At 38.3% G+C, this 27,974-nt stretch overlaps 1 protein-coding gene across 3 annotated transcripts in view; it reads left to right on the plus strand.

Annotated features, from left to right (window-relative positions):
• The window catches only part of UNC80 (unc-80 homolog, NALCN channel complex subunit), a 223,592-nt gene that overhangs the window by 94,080 nt on the left and 101,538 nt on the right, over positions 1–27,974 (plus strand). For 2 of the 3 annotated variants that reach the window (XM_007086070.3, XM_007086071.3), the window contains exons 23-28: positions 804–1,016; positions 4,336–4,471; positions 7,781–7,914; positions 14,684–14,849; positions 22,103–22,203; positions 27,016–27,216. In XM_007086070.3, coding sequence (XP_007086132.2) covers positions 804–1,016; positions 4,336–4,471; positions 7,781–7,914; positions 14,684–14,849; positions 22,103–22,203; positions 27,016–27,216 — 951 coding nt within the window. Of the gene's footprint in view, positions 1–803; positions 1,017–4,335; positions 4,472–7,780; positions 7,915–14,683; positions 14,850–19,950; positions 20,155–22,102; positions 22,204–27,015; positions 27,217–27,974 lie in introns of all 3 variants that reach the window. The other variant, XM_042997540.1, reaches the window with a different exon arrangement.

Here is a 27,974-nt window from a genome sequence, read left to right on the forward strand (position 1 = left end):
TAGATGATCCTTAATAGTTTCTTGGTATTAACTGAAAGTTGTTTCTTCTTTTCTTTTTTTTTAAGCACATCTTGACATGACAAGATGGAACCATATTTCTGTTTTTTTGAAGAAATGCTCTGTTTTTCATTTATCAATTGAATAATTTCCTCTTTGTCAAACATTTTCAATTGAAACCATGCCCATTTAAGCAGAATCTTATCTGTTATTCATCACAAAGTAAGGGGGACAAAAGACTAACTCAACAAAATCTAATAAGCACTTCCTTTTCTTACTAGCCAAAATGCGCAGGAACAGTTGTACTTCTTTGGAGTGTGTGGATGGTTATAGATATATTATTGTTGGAACAAGATCACTATTGACTCCCTTGATTAACATAAGACTAGTTCTAGAAATTGAATATTTGTTTGCTTCGGGTTAAAATTTTAGGTTTAACAAAAGCTTCATATTAAAAAACTCCTTTGAACATTATCTCACTGTCCTATGCAAATCCCAGCTGCCTCTTAAATATGCAATGATAAAGTCATGAAATTACTTGAGATTCTTCAAAAGGGGAAAGCTAAACACAGAAATCTACTTAAAATGTCTAATTCTTCAGTATGCAAATTTGCCTTCAAGGATTCATTTTCCAGAATTCCCACTACTGTTAACCATGCTACTACCAGTCTGCAGTCTGGGAAATATGACTAACCTAAATCAAGACATGGAGACTAAAATAAACTAAGAGTACTTAGTAATTCCCTTTAAGGTCGACCTATTGCTCACTAATCCGACATCATTCTTTCCTCCACAACCATCCTCAGGAAGCTCCTGTGGTAGCCAGAGCAGCTCTGTTTCTGGAATGTGCCCGTTTTGTTCACCGCTGCAACCGCGGCAACTGGCCAGAGTGGATGAAAGGGCATCACGTGAATATCACGAAGAAAGGCCTTTCCAGGGGACGCTCTCCCATTGTGGGCAACAAACGGAACCAGAAGCTACAGTGGAATGCTGCCAAGCTCTTCTACCAATGGGGAGACGTGAGCTTACGATTTTCTTATATAAAAATTCAGGTGCTTGGGTGAAGTGAAGAAGTTCTATGTTTTTGTTTGTTTGTTTGTTTGTTTGGGAGACAATTTATTGAGTATCTGTTATGTACCATGCACTGAAAAAAACATCTTAGGGGAAGATAAACTTAATTCATTTAATGTTCTCAATAAATCTATGAAGTTAGACATTATTTCCTGTCTCCTTCCGTGGTCCCCTACCTCCTTCCCCGCTATAAATATAGACATTCCCAGAATTTATTATAGTTTTTTTCTGCATAACCTCCCCCGGGAGTACATTTATTCCTGTATTTTTAACTGTAACCTATATGCCAGTAGCATAGACTTCTCTATCCATAGCACTGGTCAGATCCCAGGCCAGCATTACCAACTGTACTCTGGAAGCATTCACTCAATACCCTGAAACACAATCTGACCAAAATAAAACTCTTCTTCCAATATAAATACACCCTCATCTGCAACCTTTCCTGAACTTTCTATTCTTATAAATGGTAACACCATTTATCTAAGACGACAGACTTTGAACATATTCCATCCTTCCTTCCCTTATTGATTCCATCTCTTCCATGTCACTGATGTCCTTTTAGGTCACATCTTTGTTCTTTTTCATCTGGATGGCTAAAATATTTTCTGATTTGGTCTTCTTCCCACAATCTCCCCTCATCTGACCCATCCTACACACTGCCAACAAAATGATCTCCAAATGGCAGAGCCCATCTGAAAGCAGAACATTCATACTTATCTCCCAGCTTCCAGATTTACCCTCTCTAATTCATTCTCCAAACTGCTCTCACAGTGATTAGGCTAAAATGCAAATCAGATTGTGTTTCTTACCAACTTACAATGCTTCAGTGGCCTTCCTTTTCCCTTGGGATAAAACCCAAATTGCTTAGCCTGACATCACTGCTCTCTCCACAGCCTTTATTCAAACTACAGCAAGATTATGGATGATGAAGTCAAATGACCTAATGTATCTAAAAGAACATTTATCTCAATCCTTTGTGTCTAACAGGTGTTCAGTAATAATAAGTTATTACATTAATTTCTGAAAGCAGGATACATGGTTTGTGCATTTCTAGGCAGTAAACACAGAGTCTCTCAAATGAGTAAGGGTTCTCCCCCATTCACACATTGCCTTTCATCACTCTTCAGAATACAAAATGAGGTTCAGCTTCAAGAACTATAGATCTAGGCCCAATCTACCCTCCCAGCCTTCCTGCACATGTTTCTCTCTCACAAAATTGTGCTTCAGCCAAGTGGCTTACTTGTCAGTCTCTGAACAGATCCGTGCACTTCCTTGACAGATCTTTTGGAACTCCCTACCTGGAGTATCCACTCCTCTTCTTCTCCATTAGCCCAAACACCAATTCTTCAGCATCTACAGCAATCTACAGAAAAGAGACACTGTATGATTCTCTGAACTGAATCTAATCTGTCCATCTCCTGAACTAATAAAATACTTTTTGTCTCTTTCATCAGTTAATGTGTTATTTTGATGTGTTGTTGCCTCCCCAGGAGATTGTAAGCTCCTTGAGGGGAAAAGCAAAAGACAGATACCCTATGCTTGGATCTCAGACCACGGCTTGCTGAACAACCTTCAGCAAGTCTTTCAACCTCCCTCACCTTCCAAGTTGCCAAACAGTGACCCTTCTAGATGAAGGCTTGTAATCTACTAGGGCACATTCAGCAAAGATACTGGCATACTGTAACAATTTATTCAACTCTATGTTTTATGTACTACCTAACAAATTACTTCACTTAATAAATATTTGATGAAAAAAAAAAAAAGGAACAAACCTATCCCTAAGGCATTTTTCTAGCCTTGGAAGAGACAAAGAGCTCTAAATTATTATCTAGACATTTAGTGTTATCCAAGGCAAGTTCATTTTCTGAGCAACTCTTTAAGCTTTCTGAATTGTGGATTTAACTTAAATTGTTTAGTGTCAACATCCTGGAAAGATCCATATAGATTTTTCCCCCTTTGAATTTCACCATTAAGTTTGTTGGCTCCATTCCAGACCCATAATTGCATGTCTCCTCTTTAGAGAGGATCTCCAAATAGTGGCATCAGGACAAGGCTTTTTGTTGAGGTAGTAGTTTTTATTTTTAATGTTTTTCTTTGTTTGCTTAAAACTTTTCAGGTTAGTGACTAAACTTTTAGGATGCCATGACACCTTTTTACAATGCTTTCCTTCTCATTGATATAGTTTTTGTTACTTGTTACTTAATTCCAGAGTTTAAGGAGAGCTTTTTCTTTCCAGATAGTCAAGACATTCAAACGACTTGCGTTTTTATTTAAAGAGTTTTGGACGTATCCTCATCAATTTCTAGTACTTTGTCTAATTTCTTGCATGCCCAGAATTTAGCAACCTTTCTGAATATTTGAAAGAAGTAATACCAGAAGGAAGAAGAAAATTAGTTGGAATTTATACCTACGAATGCATAGACTGTCAAACCCCAAGTTCAGTGCTCATTTTAGCTTTTGACTCTCCTTCCTAAGCACGTGTCTTTTATTGTACACAGTTTGTAATTGGAACATAAAAAGAATTAGATAGAGGTGGTGTATTTTGTCTCTTCTTGTGGAAAATTCCTTTTGGCAAATCAGACAATGGTGCATGATGATTCAGAAGAACAGATAGCAGGTATTGGTTCCATGTTGATGTTGGATACTCTACCAAAGGAATAGTTAGTGTCTCTTACTCATTCATAGACTATCATGGAGTGGGAGAACAAAGTCTATAAAAAAGACATTACTTTGTACATAATGCCAGATATAAATAAAATTGCTGTACTAGAATTCTTGCCAACCTCCAAACTCATTAGCATGGCAGTGGCATTCTCATAAAATAGCATAATCAGAAGCACTCTGAGGAACTGAGAGTTCTTATTTTTTTACTACAACAAAATCCTCCATTAAAAACAACTTTGCACTCCCTTATATGAGACCTATGAAATAAATGTCCTTCAAGTAAGTGGAAATATATTCAGAAAAAAAAATTTGTATGAGAACACAAAGGTTTTGTTCCAGTTCCTACAAGTCTTCAGACTAAATGACCTTGGAGATAGTGTCAATGCCATCCACCCCTGGGTTTCTACATAAAGAAACGTGGTGAGTACAGCACATTGGCATATAGAGGAGGCTTATGTATCAGTGTCAATCTCTTTGTTTAATATGCCCTACTAGATGATATATACCTTCCCATTAACAGTTGCTTATGGCCTCTGTAATGTGAAAGCCTATTTTTCAGTCTGACATGCTTTGTGCTGTTTCACTCTTTTTCTCCCATGCTAGGCAATTGGCATCCGGTTGAATGAGCTGTGCCATGGGGAAAGTGAAAGCCCCGCCAACCTTCTGGGTCTCATTTATGATGAGGAAACCAAGAGGAGACTGAGAAAGGAGGATGAGGAGGAAGACTTTTTAGATGACAGTAAGGAGACTCCCTTTACTACAAGAACCCCTGCTTGTAAGAATCTTTGCTTTAGGAGCACTTAATATTTCTCTTTCCTCTTTCATATTCTTACCACCTTCCCATGTCTCCCCACTGCTCCTTTTCCCTGATTCCCTGTGCATGGATGTAACGCATGTGCATAAAGCCACACAAAGAGAGGGCAAGAACCAAAAAGAGAAGACCATAGACAGACACAAGGAGTTGCAGCCAATACAGAACATCCAATGATTTGTAGTCTTTGACTCTTACTATTATACAAAGGTTAGTATTAGGCCTCTCTGAGAAAATTGTGGAAAATTACTGACCCAGAAGAGGTTCACTCAGGTTTTGCATTTTGTTATTGCTCTTGGAGATTAAAAAAAAAATGGACCAAATAAAATTGAACATGAAATGCTTCCCAAATCATTAAAATAGTGAATTATTTGATTATAGTTTTTAACATGAATTTTAAATATTAAACAATTCAGATTTTTAGAAGTGTGAATGTCTGCTGTACTGTACTTCTTTGCTAAAATTAGAAGTGAGTCCCACCATAGACAAAGAGATTCCTGTACACTCCTCTTCAACACCATTTTGTGCATACGTGTGTTGTATACCATACAAGCTTGTTGTGTATGTGTACTACTACCTAAATAAAATTCCTAAATGGTTATGGAATTGGTGACATTATCTGATGAAGACAATAATACCTCTTCCTCTTGCCTTTCCCCAGTGGTTTGAAATTCAGACTCCCTGATTATATGTTAAAGACTGTTGTTAGTTAAGCAATGCCAAGATGACTTCATCTTTCTAGTCTTAAAGTGTAAAAGGATGGCTGGGTGTAATATTGAGCATAATTAAATAATAAAGAAAACTTATTGTCTTCTTTTCCACTTTCATACCAATGATTTTTTTGCAATTTTTTTCATCATTTTGCACTTTCTCATCCTTTATCACATCAGAGCAAATATTCTTGACTTAGCTGCTAACAAAATACCAAATTCTGATATCAGTATTTCAGCCTACCAAGTGAACATTGGCCCCCAAAGATTCCCTCAAGTTCACAGGAGTCTAGACTATCCTAGAATGCCTTTGGATAATTGAATGGAGAATAGAATTGGGTCTGGCCTTAAGACCACTTGAGGACTATCCAGCAATCACAGAACCTAGTGAAGACCCACCAGAAGACATCTCCAAACTGCCCTGGATCTCCTAAGCATCCTTCAGACACAGATGAGCTAAAGCACCTTTAGACGGATCCTCACAGCCCAAAATGAGCTTTAATCTCCATGAGACCACATAAGTGTCGTTTACTGATATGTTATGCCTGGTACTTGGGTTTTTGATGAGAGCATGTAGGACTCAATCATTGTTCTTTTTTTTTTTTTTTTAATTTTTTTTTCAACGTTTTTTATTTATTTTTGGTACAGAGAGAGACAGAGCATGAACGGGGGAGGGGCAGAGAGAGAGGGAGACACAGAATCGGAAACAGGCTCCAGGCTCCGAGCCATCAGCCCAGAGCCTGACGCGGGGCTCGAACTCACAGACCGCGAGATCGTGACCTGGCTGAAGTCAGACGCTTAACCGACTGCGCCACCCAGGCGCCCCAATCATTGTTCATTTTAACAAAACATTTCAGATGATAGTTGCAAGAGGGCCTGGACTAAGACCAAGTTCACTGTTTACAGGATTGACAAGAAGAATCTGGATGATAATCTCAGGACAACATCCAGAAGTTTATACTGAATATGTAGTGTTTGATCATTTTTTAAAAACTATTGCACATCCAAACAATTTAGTCTAGGCTTATGTAGCCTGCATTGAAGAGAAGATTGAAATGTCTGGTTTAGTTCTGCTTTCTTGTCAGTACATAGCTCATCTTGCACTTAAAAGGTAATTATGGCTCGAGCACCTGGGTGGCTCAGTCGTTAAGTGTCTGACTCTTGACCTTGTCTCAGGTCATGAGCTCATGGTTTGTGAGATCAAGCTCCGTGTCAGACTCTGTGCGGATAGCATGAGCCTGCTTGGGATTCTCTTTCTCCCTCTCTCTCTGCCCCTCTTCTACTAGCCCACATGCACTCTCCCTCTCCAACAAAATAAATAAATAAACTTAAAAAATTAGTAAGTAAAATAAAAGATAATTATGGCTCAAGTAAATATCATCTAGAAATTCCAGAGGACTTTGTCTCTTCCGTTCTTAACAAGAGGCTGTGTCTCCAGCCACATACTATCTCTGGAGAAAAAGTAATGGTTTTCATGAGGAAATCACATATCTTCAGAAAGAACATCATTTCCACCCTCTCTCAGCTAAGCCATAATATATACATGCTATTCAATTAAGAAAGCCTAATACACAGGAAATATTTTAGAAAGATATTTAGGAATGTTGATCTGTAGTTGTGATTGCTTGATGCCTTGATTCAAATAGATAACTATTTTCTTTCTTTTATGAGAGGCAGAACTTGACATTACTTTGGTCTTCTTTTCTGAATGTTGATAAGTAATCAGTATATTTCTGTAGGATTAGTGACGACATGTATCTGAGAACAAATCCTAAGAATTTTAAAAATCTCTATGGTGTCACCTTGGCCATTATCTGCCTCTATAGTAAAATCCATTGTATAGATCTATGATGGAGGCAACATTTTACTCATCCAAAGACTGATATTCTTCAGAATAAAAGAGAATATTTTTATACTTCTAGTGTAGCTATGCTTTAATATGATAGGCCAATTTGTATAAAGTGTATGATACAAGTGACCAAGTATGTCTTGTCTATGCTGCAGAAACACATCTGGGCTAAACTGGAAGCAACATCACTGCCCTCAAGATGTCTCTCACAAAATAAGGTGGCGAGATTCGTGTAGTCCCAAAAGTAGTTCACTACCCTTTATGCGGTCTAAATCTGACTAAATTAGCAATGTGACAATCTTGCAAGACTGCTTTCCATTTCTGTTTTTGTTAAAAGGCTTTCTAGTTTAGTGGACTGTGTTATGTTATGCTATGAGTCTTAAGGAAAATAATTTAGTTCATATTGATTGATATCTTAATACTAAAAAATACTAGTTATAGAATTACAAAATGGAGGAAGAGAGAGGTATATGGTAATGCATAGATCGTGCTAAAAGGAATAGGTAAATTGAACATGTATAGGTAACATTCTCATATGCAATTTCATTTTGGACATGTATAGGTGACATTCTCATTTGCAATTTGATTTTACACATGTGTAGCTTTGTCCATCAAACCGTGCCTCTGTGTATGTTTTATTGATTCGTTTATTTAGGAAGGAACTCTTTCATTCCATAGGTACTGTGAACCCCTCTAAATGTGGCTGCCCCTTTGCCTTGAAGATGGCGGCGTGCCAGCTTCTCCTGGAGATTACCACCTTCCTTCGAGAAACCTTTTCTTGCCTGCCCAGACCACGCACTGAGCCTCTGGTGGTAAGTCAAGCATGTGTGTTAATAATCAGGTTACTTGGAGAGGCCAGACATGTGGCTAGGTTTTGAGTAACCACAATTTCCTCAAATGCTCAATGGCCAAATGTATCATATAACTTAAAAATTCAACCAAGGGATTTTCATATATAAAAAGAAAGAAATCTTATTTTATATTGCAAAAAATAAGAGTAATAACTCTGAAATTGACCTTGAAATCACTGAAGATAACACCACTGGGTCCAACATTGTACTGATCGCTGTCAGTTATGCTGGCAATGTCTAATACAAGAAGAGGCTATAAAGCAACAAAAGCATTCCTTTGAGGTCTTAGAGACTGCATCTCGAAGACACAGGGTCTACGGAAATGGAATGTGTGCTCCAAACTGGAATCGTGAGTGGGCTTATAAAGGCAAAAGCCACAAGGTTACAAAACTTGTTTTAAAAGACGTAATGATTGGTGCTGGCCGAGTTGAAGCTATCTGCTGCAGGATTGGCTATTTAGCTAACAGGTGTTACATTATCTCTATTTTAATCCAAAGGAGAAGGGTGTGTACCAGGAGGTGGTGGAGTTGCAGTTGACAAATGGCAATTGACAAAAGTAAAAACTTCATGGTGTTGTGGAGACTAAAACAGAACACATACACAGGACTTACTTCCTCAATATCCTCTGTCCTCTATTTTGAGTGACTGTCTGAGCAATGCTTACTTCATTTTGAATCTTCTTTCACAAGCCTTTAAGTTCCTTTACTCTGCAAACTATGAGGAGTTTTATGACCAGCATTCTCCAGAAATCACTGGCAGAATCTTTCTGTCATAAAAATCTAACTGCTCATAAATCCTTATAGAAATGTGCTTCCAATGAGTTTTCTCATTTAAGTTATGGGGAAAAAATTTTATTTAAGTATTTAGCACGTAGACATCTCTAAACATACACTTTTATTACTACAGTACTTCTTATGGATCTGGATGGGCAGAAGAAGACTGTACACACACACACACACACACACACACACACAAGCACGCGTGCACACGCATACCCACATGCACACACATGCACACACATCATACTCCTGTACCGCTGGAGCCTGATTCGTTTAGCAGAGTATACCAACACTCTGCAAGGACCAGGAGTCTTCACAGAGTATTGAGATGGGCACACGTCAGAGCCGATTTTCCTTGGCTCTTAATCCTCTAATAGGCACCAAGTTTCCAGTGGTTCTTTTATTACAGGCACCGCCCAGCCAGAGCTGAGAAACCAGACAAATTCTCTTATTTATTTTTTTTTTTACACAAGACTTAGACTACTCTACCAGAAAAATTGTTACATGATCCATGTGCTTCTACTTTAGCCAATTTTACACTCCACCAGCAGTCCTGCTTTTTTGACCAGACTCGGCATGAACAAGGCCATACCCCAATCCCTGGGAGAAAACAAAAGAATCCATGCTATTATCCCTGAGCACTGCCTCTACCTCTGGTTCTCCAATGTCTGGAAGACCTGTTTCCTCACACTCGGAAACATAAAATGGATATTTTTACATTGGAAACATTTATGGGTAAAAGGTATGTTTTCAACAGAAACATACCAGCACTGGACTGCAAAACTACATTATCTGAATGTCAGAAAGGGACGTTTACTGCCCTGATTTCATTTCCTATTAACCTGGGCCTTTAATTTTCTGAATGTCACCTCGACTATTATATTGAGACTACTCTATAAAATCAAATCAAGGCCAGCACATGTGTTTGAAGCCAAGTGGGATGAAATATGTGATCTGTAAGGCCTCTACTAGTGTTATTTTTTCAACATTCTAATTATACTGAAGCCTTCATAAAAGCATGGTGGTACATCTACTTTTCATTTTTCAAATTTTTATTGCTCCCCATTTAGATCCATTGTGATTTTTGAAAATAAGAATCTTAAAGTCTGACTCAGTTATTTTTGTTCTCCCTTTCAACTCCACAAAGCTATAGTTTAATGTCCCTTGTCATTATAACAAGTTTCATTTTTAAAAAATCAACCAGATCTGTTAAAAATTATTGTATAACCAACTGGCAGACTAGTAGAAAATGGCAAGAAATTAAGCTAAATGATCCTTTGGTCATTCAGTCAATGAGAGGAAGGTTTTCACTGCTATATCACCCTGAACAAGGTCTCAGGGATCTTTTATTCAATACACTAGGACTTTCATTGTCAAATGTAGATTTATGTATTATGTTGAGATGTGACCTTTATAAAATAAATGGCAAGAAGATTTTTCTCCTGTTTAATCTAACAATAGTTGATGGTAAACAAAAAGAAAAAACACCCTTCAAGTTACTTTCCAACCTACTATAAGGAAACCAGTATGATAAAACTGTTTTACCAACACAGAAGCTGTTAAAAATTAAATTATTAATTAAAATTAAATTATTAAATAAAATTAAAATATTATTTTAGCAAAATGCCTCTGGCAAGAGTATTTATGGATCTTCAGAATTTTTTTTTTTTTAATTTTTTTTTCAACGTTTTTTATTTATTTTTGGGACAGAGAGAGACAGAGCATGAACGGGGGAGGGTCAGAGAGAGAGGGAGACACAGAATCGGAAACAGGCTCCAGGCTCCGAGCCATCAGCCCAGAGCCTGACGCGGGGCTCGAACTCACGGACCGCGAGATCGTGACCTGGCTGAAGTCGGACGCTTAACCAACTGCGCCACCCAGGCGCCCCCAGAATTTTTTTTAATTCAGTAACATTTTTAATAATAGTAAAAAAAAAAACAACCACCCTAATATATGAAATAATAAAAGTATAAGGTAGTAAAATAATCAGATGAGATGCTATGGATATTCTAGAATCTGAAGCTTGAGAATGGAAGAAAATCAGGGGCATAAACTTTCTATCAAGAAAAAAAGTTTTTTCTGGGAACACAAGCTGGTGCAGCCACTCTGGAAAACAGGATGGAGGTTCCTCAAAAAACTAAAAATAGAACTACCCTACAACCCAGCAATTGCACTACTGGGCATTTTTCCAAGGGATACAGGAGCGCTGTTTCGAAGGGACACATGCACCTCCATGTTTATAGCAGCACTATCAACAATAGCCAAAGTATGGAAAGAGCCCAAATGTCCATCCATGGATGAATGGATAAAGAAGATGTGGTATATATATACAATGGAGTATTACCCGGCAATCAAAAAGAATGAAATCTTGCCATTTGCAACTATGTGGATGGGACTGAAGGGTATTATGCTAAGTGAAATTAGTCAGTCAGAGAAAGACAAAAATCATATGACTTCACTCATATGAAAACTTTAAGAGACAAAACAGATGAACATAACGGAGGGGAAACAAAAATAATATAAAAACAGAGAGGGGAGCAAAACAGAAGAGACTCATAAATATGGAGAACAAACTGAGGGGTTGTGGGAGGGGGGATGGGCTAAATGGGTAAGGGACACTAAGGAATCTACTCCTGAAATCATTGTTGCATTATCTGCTAACTAATTTGGATGTAAAATTTAAAAAAATTAAAAATAAAGCAAGTTAAAAAAAAGGAAAAAGAAATAAAGAAAAAAGAAAAAAAGTCTTTTTGTCAGAAATTGCCATAAGACCCTTTCTTTTTTTTTAAACGTTTATTTATTTTTGAGACAGAGAGAGACAGAGCATGAACGGGGGAGGGTCAGAGAGAGAGAGGGAGACACAGAATCAGAAACAGCCTCCAGGCTCTGAGCTGTCAGCACAGAGCCCCACGCGGGGCTTGAACTCATGAACCTCGAGATCATGACCTGAGCCGAAGTCGGACGCTTAACAGACTGAGCCACCCAGGCGCCCCATAAGACCCTTTCTAAGATGGATGGGATTTTCGTGCAAAATATCTGTTTGAAGAAGTCCTAGTTATACCCAAATTGTTGGGAGAGTAATCAAAAGAATCTGAAGTACAAATAATTAAAATAAAAGTTAATTAGCTTATCCACAGTTGTTTCTTGGAGAGGGTCAGGAAATCCCAGGAAGCCACCTACTGGATTGGTGGGGGCATAGAGGTGAAAGAAAAGGCAAAATGACATCAAAAGCTTTTAAAAATTATTAAAATACGTTTTTACCAACTTAATTTTTTCTCAGATCCCTAGATACAACTTAAATAATGGGTTTTTTTTTGTTTTTTTAAGAGCTTCTGGTAGCATTTTTACTCATTGTTTCATAAGCCATACTAACAAATAATGTTTTTAAAAAAGAAAAAGAAAAAATAGCTTTGTTACAAGATTTATAATCAAAATAGCATAATAATCAAATTTTTTCTAAATATTAATTTTCAAACAATATTGAGAACAATAAAGAAATCATTTTTGAATAGAGAATTTTGTTTGTAAAACTGCTGGTCTATTCAAATGTTTACCAACTGAATTAGTGAAACCAATAACCACTGGGCAAGCAACATGAATTAAAACAAGTAATTCTCCTCCAATGGATAGATGAGTCCACCATCATAAAGTAAAAAACAGTAAGGAAGTCTCTTGTCTACACTCATTCATTAGAGAAAGCAACATATTGGATGCTTTTATGCAAGATTTTGCTAGAGGCTATGCCAAATGTGCTGATGGAATTTAACAAATTGGGTTATGAAAAATATACTGCTGGATTCCAAATGTTCCTAAAGTTAAAAAATCAGAAGCAAAACACAATTCACATATACCAAGGCTAACTGATGGATGTTTATTGAGAATAAGACTATGAACAAGGTGGTGCGATAGTTACAGGAAAGGGAATAGGGAGGTTACAGAGGTAATTATATCGAAACAGGAGAACCAACATATAAAAAATTATTTCCCGGCCACAAAGAGTGGCCATGAAAAGGGGGCAGAAGGGCCATGGTTGGCCATAGAAGGGGCTGGAAAGACCTGAAGAACAGTTCTATAAGAGGTCACATTTGAATGTAGCTTTGAAAGATAGATGGGATTTTGACAAATGGATAAAAGAAGAAATTGGAACTGCTTTTGAGAATCAGAGTTTTTACATTAGTTTTTGTCCCAAGTAAGAAATTTATCTAATTAAGTTTGGCTTAACAAAATTGAAAATATATTAGGTTTTCTACTTGTTTTCTAAAAGGGATTAATTTCAGGGAACCAATTATATTCTTAGAATATTTTTTGACAATGCTAAATAGATTCTATGTAGTTCCTTTATTTTTCTAGATGTGATGTAATTTTCTAGGTACCGAAATGTAACTTCTGTTCTTAATCAAAAGGAAAAGAAGAAACAACATGTGGAGTCTAAAGTTTCATGTATTAATAACAATTAAAAGCATTAGATTTTAATTTTGGTGCAAACTAGTTTTTTTTTTTAATTTTTTTGTTTTCCATATCTAGTTGAATCTGAGAACTTACATCGTGTTTGGGGGAAAAATGCTCTATAGAAACAAAATTAGCATTTTATATAGTTTTCCTTTATCAACTCCTCCAAGAGTGTTTTACAGCTAACAATTAACTATGGTCTTCTGGTTGAATAAGTCTCCATTCACAGAACAGGTCAAATTTTCAAATGGAGTCCTCATTGACCAAGCTCCTACAAAATATTTTCCCTCCCCAAGGCTTACTTTAGGTTACCGGCTCACTCTGTTCACAAGAAGCTAGTCATGGAACCCCTCTAATCCTGAGGTCCTTCTAGAAGAGAGTGAGAAATATCTCTAATGCCTGATAGTATTTTGAGACTCCGGCCCTCACATATGAGATTTCTTAAGCCTGAAATGCCTTTTTCCATTTGTTTGCTGAGCCAACTTTAAGTCCTCAGGACAAAACTCCAACATCACCTCTTTATTCATTTTCTATTTCTGTAGAAATTTAGCTACTTAAAAACGTGTAAACATTGTATCTTACATTTCTAGAAATCAGAAGACTCACACAGGTCTTACTGGGCTAGAGTCAAGGTGTTAGGAAAGCTGCACTCTTTTCTGGGACTCTAGAGAAGACTCTTTCCTTGCCTTTTTTCCATCTTCTTGGGCAACTCACATTGCTTGGCTCATGGTCCTTTTTTCCATCTTCAAAGCCAGTAATTTGGCATCTCTCTCACTCTTCTTCCATAGTTATATTCTCCTTTGACCACAGTCTGGAAAAGCTTTCTGCTTTTAAGGATTTGTGTGATTAGGCCAAGCCCACTTAGCTAATTCAGGATAATTTCCCATCTCAAGATCTCTAACCTAAATCAGCATGCACAAAGTTCCTATTGCAATGTAAGGTAACATATTTACCTCTTCCAAGGGTTAAGGCATAGACATATGTGGGGGTCCATTATTCTGCCTCCAAATCTGATTTCTAAGTTCCTACTCACTCTCTCAGTCTAGGAATTTATCTTTTGTTTCCCTTCTGAGTCTCTGTCTCAGGATTTTGAGTTCGTTTAGGGCAAGAACCATTTCTTATTTATCCCCCAGTACATAATACGTTCATATTTAGTACACTCAGTGCATAATCATTTAATTAACACATGAATGCCAAAGGTGTAGGCTAAACTGTGGACAAAGTGTTAGAAGGGGAGCAAGCTAATTCCAGATTTGGAACAAGGTCTGTGCTTTTTGAAGATAAAGTATGAAGAAAAGGGGAAAACTATGAGTTAGAGAAGTTTTTTTTTAATTCAAGAAATATGTTTATTGGCCACAACCTGAAATTGGCATTAGATAAAGAAGAATTTGGCTCTGTGCAAATTCAGCTATGTGCAATTCAAAATGGAGGGAGGTTTACCACAAGACCAATGCAGCGCTGAGGAGATTCCAGCATTCATGTACTCCTCACTAACATTGCAGGACTTAGAGAGCTGCAGACTTCGTTTGGATCCTGAGTTGGACCGGCACAGATATGAGAGGAAGATCAGCTTTGCTGGGGTCCTGGATGAAAATGAAGACTCAAAAGATTCCCTCCACAGTAGTAGCCACACCCTCAAATCAGATGCAGGTGCTGAGGAGAAGAAAGGTATGGAAAGCAAGAATTTTTTTCCTGTTTCAGTGTTTCTCATAGGATATTTGGCCTGGGGTCTAAACCACAGAATTGTGCACCCCAAGTCCAAAACTGTTGGCTTCATACAGTACTGTGTCCACTTAATGAGGTAGGAAACCACGCTAGTTAGCAGCTGGACTCGACAGTCGGAGAAGTTCCGATTGTAATTCCGGCTCAGCAACTCTCCATATCCCTACCGATGCCACCAGGTAGTCATCAGATGAACCATTATTTCACGTACCAATAAGGAAGAAACAATACTTCCAATTCAGCCCTTATGCAATACTTTCTTATCATTTAATTCTTAAAGAAAGAGGACTTTCAGACTTAATTAGATATCAAATTTTATTATTAATATATATCATTCTTGTGCAGCCAAAGAAAACGGAAAGTATAAATAGAATAAATGGTTTAAAGTCTTTCTAAACAATCTTCAATTCCAGGTTCAAATTTCTTAATCACTTTGCAACTCAGAATTGTCAGTGTCCATGTTTTCTCTATATGACAATGTCCTCTGTGTCATTAGAATATTAATAACACACCATTAAATAGATCTGTAAAGGAAGTAAAGCTGTTGGTGCTAGGTACTTGAGCCAACATGGGTTTGTACGAAACTAGCCTACCCTCATACTCAATACCTCCTTCAAGAATGTTGCCAAGCACATCTGACTTACCACCGCATGCACTCCGTCACCCAACTACCGTTTGACTCCCTGGTGTTAAAAGACACTCTGGCACCCATTCTGTACATCTTGTTGCTGGTGCTTTAGATGCTCACATGGACATAAGCAATAGCAAATGTGTCACAACAGCTACCTGGCACTAGTTATCTTAAGATGGCCTCAACTGTAACACAAATATCAATTTCTGATATATGAAAATGTGAAAATATGCACTTCAAATGGTAAAATGTAACAACCAGCTGTATGACCTTGTCCAAGTTACTGACCTTCTAAGCCACAGTTTTCTGCTCTGTAAAATTAGGTTATTAACACCTACCACATTGTGATATTGAAAGCTTTAAATGAGACAATACGAGCAAAGCATAAACGTAGTACCTGGTACCTAGATTTGGTATAGGATAAATAATTGTTGTCACTGTGGTAGGTTTTATTAATATAATGAGTGTACAGACTAGAACCGCAGAAAATTCTAAATATAAGCTAAAGATTACCAAGTTTTAAGTTGCTTTCAAGAGATCCTTAAACTGTTAACGTCTCTGATTTTGCTACTTCTTTTTTCTTTTTTTGGGGGGGGGGTATTTCTTAAACTCCACCACCCTTCATTGCGTTTTTCTAATGAATTTCAATTAAAAGAATATCAGTACATTTGTTAAGAGTCAAACACGATTTTATGCATTTATGTATTTTCTGGTATCCTAAAGACAATGACCCAATAAATGTTGGATAACTGAAGGAATGAAGGAATCTAGGAAGGAATAGCCCTGGATAGAGAAAACAGAAAATCTTTAAAATTTTCTAAGAAATTGATATACACTGGAAAAAAATTTTAATATTTTAAGATCAGATTGTTGTCATGACACTTTTCAAATGCAAATAATAACTATATTGTATTGAATTTATGGTCAACCAAGCGTTTACTAGCCAAGTCTTAGCAATTTTTGAGCATGAAGGAGTATCAACTCAATATATTTTTCTACTGTTACTTTTTCAGATAATGTTAACTGCATATGATGAAAAACTTACATTTTTAAAGATATCCCAAGGGGATTTTATTTTGCCTATTCAAAGTTATTATGCTAATTATTACTTAAAGTAGCTGAAATAAATATTCCTAATATGGACATGGTTAAACTTGAACAGAATAAATTCCACGCCATTTTAAAAAATAAAATATCAGATTAATTTTTAAGAACACTTTAATTTCATGTTTATCATTTATGTAAATTTCCTTTGATGTTCAAAACCGCAAATGCTTAGTGTTTTTTCTCCTCATGGAATGACTACGTTAATATATGAATGTTGTTTAAGAAGTGAGCAGAAAACTGAAACTATAAATAAAATGAGAACATATTCATAAAACGTCCTTTACTGGCTGGCAAAATCTTGAAGATTCCTAAGTATTCCTTAATCCTTTGACAAGTTGATAGCAGATGCTAAAGTCATAAGTACTCTGCTAAATGATATTATTAAAAGTTTATTTAAAATTTCATGCCATCTGTTTTTATAAAAGCTAAAAATGTTGTTCTTGAAGTAAACAACTTGAGGACAATTCAGATTCTACCAGGGAAAACAAATGTGAAACAATCCTCAAACTAAAATGTCTGCCTAAAATCCCCAAGCAAGGTCTGTCCCATCGTTTTACCCACATTCCAAATACAAACGAAGACTGGTATTCCAAAATACAGACACCACGATGTGTCTAATTACTCAACAATCATCTACTGAACACCTGGTGTATGCCAGGCACGATTCCAGGGTCCCAGAATACGGCAACCAACAGGAAAAATGTCCCACATGTATTTCAGTTTATATTAGCAAACAGCTAAATAACAGGGAATAACATAAGATACTAGACTTTCAAGTAATGATAAATGGTATCAAGGAAAACAAATGAAGGTCAGAGAATTGGTAGTGACCTGGAGTGGGAAGGAGTGTAGTCAGAGAAGGACCCCGAAAGTGGCATTGAGCAGAGACCTGTATGATGTGAAGGAGCCAGTCATGCAAAGCGCTGAGGCAGGAGTCTTCTGAGCAGACAAAACAGTGAGAGCCAGGCTCTGATGCAGGAAGGAATGTGGAACATTTGAAGAAGGACAAAAAGACCAACATGGTTGCAACAGAAAGAGTTGAAGTAGAAGACTATAGAAAGAGTAGAAGAGTGGCAGGAAATGGGGTTAGGCAAAGGGCATATAAATTGGATATGTAGATATGGTTAGAAATTTAATTTTGTATAAGTGTGTCTGAGTGTTGTCGGCAGGTTTTGACTAGGAAAGTGATATAATATGTGTATTTACGATTTATGTATTTAAAAGATGAGTCAAGCTGTGGGAGGGGATGTAAGCCAGAACAGTGAGGCAGTTACAATAGTCCAGGGAATAGATAATGGGGCTTTCAAAATCCTAGGAAATTCTAAGTGTGAAGCTAGCAGGACTTGCTCGTGGATTTAATGTGAGATGAGAGAAAAGGGGAAAAGAGGTTTTATCCAATTTAGATGTATTTGTTTCACTTTCCCACTAGTTCATGTTCTCATGGAAGTAAAGGCTAAGACTCAATGCTGTACAAGCTCTACTAAAGATTTTCAGGTACCAAAATCAAATCTGAATTCTAACTACTGTGTCCTTTGTAAATAATCCATGCCATAATTCTGAGTGCTAATTTTTTTCTGCTACAGGATATATCCGATTATCTTTGGTAGTATAGAATAGGTTCTCAAAATTGAATTTTGTTCAGGTCACATTAATTTGGGGTTACTTTCCCAAATTTGTACAGTTAAAGGTATCATGAAATCATAGAACGCAAGACAGTGTCTCTATAAAAAAGAAAAAAAAAAAAAGAAGAAAGAAAAATCTCTCTAAGCCTGTTTTCTCCTTCCTAATCTACCTTGGTATGAAATTGTATTAGTAGTCATTAAAATATTCTATTTCAGATGAAATATTCTATTTCAGATGTATTTCAGGTAGGTCATTAAAGCCTCAATTAAGCCTAAAAATAATATTAAAAAATGCAGTGGATGAATTTTGTGCTATAATTAAAAAGGAGACTTATAGTCCATAGTCTTTGTGGAATTTAATCAACTGCACAGCAAGAGTTTCTATCCAGATGTAAGATTCTATCCAGATGTGTTCAGGGCACTCCACGAGGCCTTTGCCAGCTCAGTGGTGATGGTTTTAGTCTTTCTCAATCGCAAGATTAAGTCAGAGATTAAACACTGCACATTATTCAACAGAAATTCTTATAGGCTCCATTTTTGGCACTGAAAGTATACATTTAATTACCATTTTGTAGAGCTGTACAAGCTCGATCATGGTCACATACTCTCCTGAGAGTTAGAACCCAAGACTAAAATGCAACCTTCCTGATTGGAACGTTTAAGAAATAATACCTATGCCTTAAATAATTCATAGGAAATCTTCTTACAAAAATAATGGCCCCTTCCTGATAATGACTAAGCTTTGAAAACTTTTTTTATCCTGCCCTTTTAAAATCAATGTGTGACAACACCAGAACTCCGAAGGAAAAGGAAGTAGGACTGTATATGAGTATGGGAAATAAGGATGCTTTTGTAAAAAAAAAAAAAAAAAAAAAGTAGGTTTCAAGTTTAAACGTGTTTCTTTTACCCTTTTATTTTCCTCACCGATGACTGTTTTTTCCAGAACACTAAAGATGAATAATGCATGTTCTTCTTGGTACATATAGACTGTAAGGTTGGCTCAGGGTGTTGCATCATTTGGACTCACATCCCACCCAGCCTTTTGACTGAAGGAAGGATGCTATGACATCACTAGGTGCATTGAAAATGGAACTATTTCACACTCATGTTCACCCAAAGCACACCAGTGAAAACAGATCCTTTAGTGCCTTTGCTGAGGAGCTGAGCGGAACCCGCTGCTGACTGTTGGAGAGAGAAGCGCCTCTTGTTTTTATTTCTTAATGAGGTATTCCAAAATGAAGGGGTTTACATGAAGGGGTTTGCATAACTCACATAACTCTGCAAGCCCCATTTCAAAAGAAAAACAAAAACCAATGGTTTGCGGTTCTATCGAATCAAGGAATGATGTTCTGTAAATGTGCTAACAGTCCTAGATAATGCTGCTACAAGGGCGCACTCATGCTTGTGAACCCTGGGCCAGAAAGACAGCAGGTTGTTCCCAGCACTGATGAGCTATGTGCCCAAGAAAGAAGCTGCACCAGCCCTTCCCGGTGGACCCAGCCTCCTGGCTGCCTAACAAAGCTGCCTGACCCGGCTGGGGCTTGGGAGGAGCTCCTCGTGCAGACATGCTGCTCATCCCGGCCGAAAGAGAGGACGCTGTTCAGGGACAAGTTGGGGAGAGCTTGGATCTAACACTGGCTGGGGAAAACTAAGGGGGAAAAAGCCCTATTTTATTCTTTTAATACAGTTCCCAGCAGGAAGATCAGGATAGGAGGTTCCCGCCTGCTCCAGATTAAAGGAACCCGCAGTTTCCAGGTGAAGAAGGGGGGTTCCTTGTCCAGCATTCGCCGAGTCGGCAGCTTAAAGAGCAGCAAGTTATCACGGCAGGACTCAGAGTCCGAGGCTCAGGAGCTGCAGCTGTCCCAGAGCAGGGACACTGTCACTGACCTAGGTAACATAGAGGAGTGGGGTGCGCAGGGACGTGGGGGGTAGGAAGACAGGGCCCAAATCCTGAAATAGTTGAAGCCCGTTTTCTTACACATCAGGAGCTGAAGAGCAGAGCCACAGGCTAGACCACTCATTCAGTCTGAAAACCATGCCACCCTTTAGAGCAGGGCTGCTCGAACCTTAACGTGCACACGGGTCACCTGCAAGGCTTGTTAAAATGCAGATTCTAATTCAGCAGGTCTTGGGTAGGAACCGTTGACAAGTTTTCTGGTGAAGCTAATGCTGCTGGTTCAGGAACCACAGTTTGAGCAGTGAGGATATACAGTATACGTTAGGGAAAGAAAACACTTTAATGGCAGGACAGATTTTTGAAATCCAGATGTTTGCACTTCCGTTCTGATCAGGACCTTGAAAGCAAAATGTAGAAAATCCTTTGGGGGCAGCTAGCTAAAGTTCTTCTGTATGTTAAAGCGTCTATTTCACAGAAAAAAAATATATATATATATATATCTCAGATTATATATCACAGGGGAAAGACTGTCTAGACCTGACAGTGAGTGACCTTCAGCAAGTCAGCATCTCAGGGATTTGTTTTCTCCAACTGTGCAGTGGGAATAATTCTATGCCCCCCTCGCCTACTCTGAGGGGACATTTTAAAGATAAACTAAGGGATGATTGTAAAGTATGAGCATGAGCTCTGAATACAATCAAAGGACTAGAGATGAAGTTTGTCACTGTAGGATCCAAAGAGACTTTTGAACTCCAAAATGTGCGAGTCCAATGAGCCTGACGATCATCTTACTAACAAGAAAAGAGTGAGCAAGTATGCAGATAAGACTCACCAGCTGCCTGGAATTTAGCTATCAGGTAAAAGTTAAAGCACATTTTCTTTGCCATTCAGTCCCGTGAGAAGCAAAACAGAAAGTTCCCCTTTCTAGGCAAGTTGTTTCAGAAGTCAGTCAGGATATGTGGATGAATTGTCGATCAAGTCTACTGAAATAGAAGCTGAGTGTATCTAATTAAAGAGAGTCTAAATAGGAATTGTCTCTATACCTATCCACCCTCACCTTTGAAGATAGCTAATTTATGCATTAGTTAAGATTTGGCTTATTTTTTTTAAGGAGACAATAGAAAAAAAAACAAACCTGTGACTTCTTTTGTTACGGGTCTGAGGTTGTAAGAATGTCATCAATTAGTTTTGGGGGAAAAATATTTCAATTAATACTTGAATTCATTGACTTAGCCTGACCAGCTGGATCAAAACAGGCAGGCTAGCGGCATGGTTTCATCATAGAAATGACCCAGAAAAGCTTTTAGATTTGAGGGCGAAGCTTTCTTGTGTGGTCTACTATGTAGTGAATTCCTGAGAAATGTCTCCATATTTTTCCACAGAGAAGAGTTTGGACAAAAGGATTACCCATGATTGGCCACAATGGCTTACAAATTCCCTTAGTTTTTTTGAGGCACCGTCCATTTTTGAAGTAGCTGCAACAGCAAAGCCAGGTGGTACCAAGAGCAGTGGCACTAGACGTAGTCACAGCAGCAGAGGAGACAGCAGCACGCTATATGGCCACTGCAGGTTGCTTGGTGTCCCTCTGTAACTACACCTGCAAGGTCTGGGCAGTCTGGAATGGATTTGGGCACACTCAACCAATAGCTTGCTCATCTCAGCAATTCAAGGACTTGACTCTGTTTCTTCCCTGCTCCCATGTCTCAAAATGGAAGCCATCACAACAGAGATCATAAATGTCTTTGCAATTGCCTATTCAGCTGGTGGTGAAGGGAACAGCTCCTATTAACATTCCTCCACTAAAGTCAAGGCTATGCCCTGTTAACCCACTGGGCCACGGTAGTCTGCCCTAGGATTCAAAAGCATGGACAACTCTACCATACCAACATGCTCTCCATAGAGACTGAACAATATAACCTTTCTTGGCATTTTTCTTTTGAAGAAGGGAGTCCTTGGAGTGCAAGTGAGCCCAGCATCGAGCCAGAGGGAATGAGTACTGCTGGCACAGAGGAAAATTACCACAGGAGCATGTCATGGCTTCACGTAAGTAGGAATCTCAGAGACAGACCTGAGATCAATTTCCTTTGGTATTGAGAAAGATCTATGGAGTGAGGACAAAAGAGTACACTAAAACTATCAATCTAATTTAACTTCCAAGAAAAACCATAGGAACCTCTGAATTCTCACTAGGGTTGGTATTCTATTGGACTGTGTTCCATTTTAAGTTTAACAAAAACCGAAGGTTCTTTGTTATGGCTGGCTTGTAGGTCAACGTAAGTCAGGGAAAATCCCGAGGGACCAGACCAGGCTGGTGACCAAGACAGCCTGGGTACCGCAGGCATCACCATCAGTTTGATACAGGTTACCACAGATGCTGTGAGCAAGGTTATGGTGTCAGTCTTGTGTCTGTATAGATCTAACTGTAAACCAGGACATGGAGAATTTAAGATAATAAAGGTCACACCTCAAAGGTTTCTTCAGAGGTCATAGGCGGGGGGGGGTGGATTTCAAGAAAGCTTTGGGCATGGATTAGAGAGTTCAAGGTTTGAGCTGGCCATGAGAAAGAATGAGAAAGGTAAGGAAGCATAGCATCAGATCCACAACTGGTGGGAAACTTCCTGCACTGTCAGTGATCTTATATGGACTGTACCTTCTGTGATTTTAATCTGACTTCCTGGTAGAGTCAGATAAGGGCTGGCCGGTACATGACGCTCCTCAGTTTGCAGTGCTGTGCCATCACAACTGGCTGAGCCCCAGAAATGTTTGCAAGTGATCCCCAGAACCTAATTTTCAAGACTCTCTGAGGCAGCTGTTTTTAAAGTAAACTCTTTAGTGAAGTCCAATGTACATGTTGAAAAGCATAGAAAACCTATGTGTGCAGCTCAATAAATTTTCACAAAGTGACTATCTGTGTAACCACCAGCAGGTCAAGAACATGGTCCCACTCTAGAAGCTCTAAACATGCCCTCTACCAGTCACCCCCCTCCCCTAATAGTAACCACCAGCCTAACTTCTGTCACCATAGACTAGTTCTGTCTGTTTTTGAAATGCATGTAATTGGCTTTATATGTCACATACCCTGTCATTTTATGGTTTGTTTGGTTCATATAAGGGTAAATCTTGCACCTTTGTTCTTCCTCAAGATGGCTTGTTCTATTCTTGGCTATAGTCATTTCCATTTAAAATCACCTATTAATTTATATTAAAAAGCTTTCAAAACAGCCTTATATTGAATATAAAAATCATTTAAAATTGAGGAATTGAAATATTTACTCCGTGAATCTTCTATATAAAGTGGTCTATCTCTCAATTTATGTCCTACCTCTTAAATTTCCTTCAGTAATGCTTTTAGTTTTCTGTGAAGTATTTGTGTTAGACCAGTGTTATTTCTTCTTTAAGTACAAACTTAGATCTAAACATTTTTTTGTGGGAAGGTTTTTAATTACAAATTCAACTTACATAGTATGATTTTTTATTTCTTCTGGGAGCAGTTTGGGCACTTTTTTTTCCCCTAGGAATTTGTTAATTTAATCCAAATATTTACATTTATTAGAAAGGTTTTTATAATATTTTCTTAAAGTCCTTTTAAATTCTATAGGATCTACAATGATGTAACTTTATTGTTTCTAATGTTGGTAGGTTATACCTTTTCTTTCTTTCTTTCTTTCTTTCTTTCTTTCTTTCTTTCTTTCTTTTTCTTTCTCTCTCTCTCTCTCTTTCCTACCCCCAGCCCTTTTTTCAGTCTTGCCAGAAGTATGTCAGTTTTATTAACCAGAAAATCAGCTTTTGGTTTTGTCATTTGGGGAATGTCTGAGTTGTGTTTCACTAATTCCTCCTATTTACTATTTCCTTCTACTTTCTTTCAGGTTAACGTGTTTTCATCCCTTAGCTTCTTGATATAGATACTTAGATAATTGATCTCCAACCACTTCACTAAATAGTCATTTAAAACTATAAATGTTCCTTAGGAACAGCTTTAACTCTATCATGCAAGATTCAATGTATCATATGCTCATTATCATTCAGTTAAAATATTTTTAATTTTTATTTGAATCATGCACACTTGAAGTCCATGACTGATAACTCCAATATGTGAATGTACTGTCTTCTCTTGGTCTGTTCCTTAATATGCCTAGTGATTTCATTGACTGCCAGTTTGCCAGTTATGGTGGGTGAAAAATTATAGAAGCACAGTGATAGATACATGCCATTATAGATCTGTCAAAACCCACAGAATGTACAACACCAAGAGTGAATCTTAATGTAAACTAAGCACTTTGGATGATAGTGATGTGTCAGTGTAGATTCATTGATTATATTAAACATTCAGCCTGGTGGAAGATGTTGATCATGAAGTCCACTCTGCATGTGTAGAGGCAGCAGGTGTTTGGGAACTCTCTGTACATTCTGCTAAATTTATTGCTGTGGACCTAAAACTGCTTTAAAATAAAGTTTATTAATTTAAAAAAGCTATAGAATTATAGAGGTTCCAGATGATGCTATCTCCCTCCAGAGAGGATTCACCCTATACTTTGACAGGCAGCAAAGATCACCTGAGTGCAATCAAGGACTAAGTGGACTTGACTTGTAGTAGTGCTCTCCCCCTTACCCCACTCTCCAACACATACCTCCTAGTATCAAGTATTCCAGTGTGAGTCTGGTGTGTGTCCTATAACTAACTCCGGGCTTGATGGGTCAGAAACTCCAACTTTGCTTCCCTATTACAGTGACACTGCTAAAATCTCCATACTGCTTGTCAGCTGGTTCCTGCTTGGCTTCTTAGCTATTCAATCAACAAATGCCTAGAAGGAAAATAGTCACCCAGCACCAAGTCTACCTTCTCTACAGGATCTTGTCCACTCAATTCTTCTTCCTTTTGGCAATTCTGAACTCCAGTTTTTATCTCCCAGCTCTTGTGAAATTGCCTAAAGCTTTGCCTGGCTTCTTGGCCACTTATGCCTGAAGGAAAATGTGGCATGTGCCCATATTGTGCTCACCTCAGTAAATGCCCTTTCCACATCTTGCCTTCCAGGTCCTGACTGCCTCATTGTATTAAATGCAATCTCAGGCATTCAAATATATATATTCAAATATATGTGTTAATATGTGTGTGTGTGTGTTAAACAACACACATTTATTAGCTTATAGTTTCTATGGGCCAGGAATCCTGGCACAGTTTAGCTGGGTCCTCTGCTTCATGCTCTCTCACAAGATTGCAATCAAAGTATTGGCCATGAGTGGGGTCTTATCTGAAGGCTTCACTGGGAAAGAGTTTGTTTCCAAGCCCACACGATTGTTGGTGGAATTTCAGTTACTAAAGGACTGTTTGATTGAAGGCCGCAGTTCCCACCTGGCTGTTGGCCAAAGACCAGCCTCATTCCTTGCCATATGAACCTTTCCAACATGGCAACTTGCTTTGTCAAAGCCAGTAAAGGAGAGTCTGGTAACAAGAGACAAGTCACTATTTTACACAATCTAATTACAGAAGTAACATCTGATCCTCTTTGCTACATTCTGTTGGTTAGAAGCAAGTCACTGGGCCAGCCCATACTCCACAGGAGGAGGTTTCACAAAGGCACTAATGCCAGAAGGTGGGATCCTTGGGGACTACCTTAGAAATATATCTATCAAAAAGACATCCCTGAGCATAATTTTCAAACTACAGATTTCTAGGTCACCTCCTAGAAATTCTATACTGAATCAGAATCTCCTAAGCAAAAGTCCATTTGTGTGTTTGTTTATTTGGTTTTTATTGTTGTTGCTTGAATTTCTTGGTATTTCTCTTTAACAGCCAGATTTGAGAATAACAAGGGAAACCTTACAATTCTTATATGTGCCCTGCTTTGTACCAGTATAAACAGGAATATCAGGAATGTTAAGTGAATCTCGAGAGAAATCTGGATATTCTGTTCAGGCAACACCTATTTTTTTTTTTTAACTTTGAGGAATGTGAGATATTGTTATCTGAGTTTGAGTAAGCAGGGCCGCTCATTCCTGAGGAAATGTGTGGCAGCCCTACCTGGTAGGTTTGATTGGCCTTGTCCATATGGACTTTTAATGTTCTCCAACCCATATGGCACATGGTCTCTCACAGGTTAGGTGTTGGGGTGGGAACTGGTTTTATGAAGGATAGAAGCATTCGGAAGTTTACTCTATGCATATTTGACTAGCCTTGTGCACGTAGGAATGCTATTGCCTTTTTAGAAAGGCAACTTAAGAAGTTACAAACTCAGAGGCCTTCGTTCCTTATCTTAAAATAACCATATCCTTTAAAACAACTGAGTTCTTTTCTGGAACCCTACTTGGGAAGTCCAGGTGATGTGAGGATTTAAGCCAGATCAAGGCGCAAGAGCTAGAATAGCCCAAAAGCGAAAGAAAAATTAATTTATAGAGAGAAGAAATGAAGCTCTATAGTCAGGTTCAGGCTCAGTTGAAGGTTATAGGCCAAGGTGGAAGATGCAGAAGTGTTTTCAATTCCACATTGGCAGGCTGGAGTTAAAGACATCCCACAGCTGTCAAAGGCCAGCCAAATCCTTTGGCACAAAATTTCTCACAAGTTTATACCCTTTAATCTGGCTCCGTCCACAACATAAGAGCTGAAAAACTAGTGTGTTTCAAGTTTAGAATCTTCATTTGAAAATATTTGGAAATCATACACTCCACAATAATTGGTTTTTCAATATCACTTAACCTTTTATTGTTTCGAAAAGATCTTTCTATCAAGTGTGAATGGAGAAATCAAAGAAGCCAAGTGCATAAAGGCTTGTAACTCTTTGCTTTCTCGTGGGAATTGGTAAATGACTGTGGTTTCGACCCCGATTTCCTGGTTGAGTCTGAGTGATGTCTGTGTTCCAGGTCATGATCTTGCTGTGCAATCAGCAAAGCTTCATCTGCACCCATGTTGACTACTGCCACCCTCACTGCTACCTGCACCACAGCCGCTCCTGTGCCCGGCTGGTCAGGGCCATCAAGCTGCTCTATGGAGACACTGTGGACTCCCTCCGGGAGAGTAACAACATCAGCAATGTGGCTCTCCGGGGCAAGAGACAGAAAGAGGTGAGTGAATGGTCACCTGAGAATATGCCTATTGTAGGGAAAATGATGTCCTGCAATCTTTTCTCTGGAAATACAAATGTCAGACCACGGCAGTTGTATAAACCAGGTTACAGACCTGTGTGATTTTCAACAAAGACAGAAGATGAGCGAGAAAAGACAAGTGCTTAGTGTTCATGTCTATGAGCCAACATGGAATCTTTTCCCAGGTTTTGTTTTACTTCTGTGAACACATATGAACTTGTATGAGTGGTGGTGATGGGTACATTATGGTGATAGAATAATGACCCCCAAGGATGTCTGCATTCTAGTTTCTAGAACCTATGAATAAGTTACCTTATGTGGCAAAACAATTTTGCCAATGTGAATAAACTAGGAATCTTTTAATGGGGGAAATTATCCTGAATACCCAGGTGGATTCATTGTCATCATAAGGGTCTTTATAAGTGAAAAAAGGAGATAAGAGAGTCAGAGTCAGAAAAGGAGGTGTGACAACAGAAGCAGAGGTCAGAGTGATGCAGGGCCATGAGCCACAGAACGGGGCAGCCTCTAGAAGCCAGAAAAGACAAAGAAATGGATGATTCCCTAGAGCCTCCAGAAAGAACACAGCCCTGCCAATCCATTTTAGATCTGACCTCGAGAACCGTAAGATAATAAATATTTATTGTTTTATGCCATGAAGTTTGTAGTGATTTGTTGCAGCAGTTAACAGGAAACTGATACAGTTATATATTAAGAAATAAGTAATAAATGGTCCAACT

The sequence above is a fragment of the Panthera tigris genome, chromosome C1, assembly GCF_018350195.1.
Source record: "Panthera tigris isolate Pti1 chromosome C1, P.tigris_Pti1_mat1.1, whole genome shotgun sequence".
Lineage (NCBI taxonomy): Eukaryota > Metazoa > Chordata > Mammalia > Carnivora > Felidae > Panthera > Panthera tigris.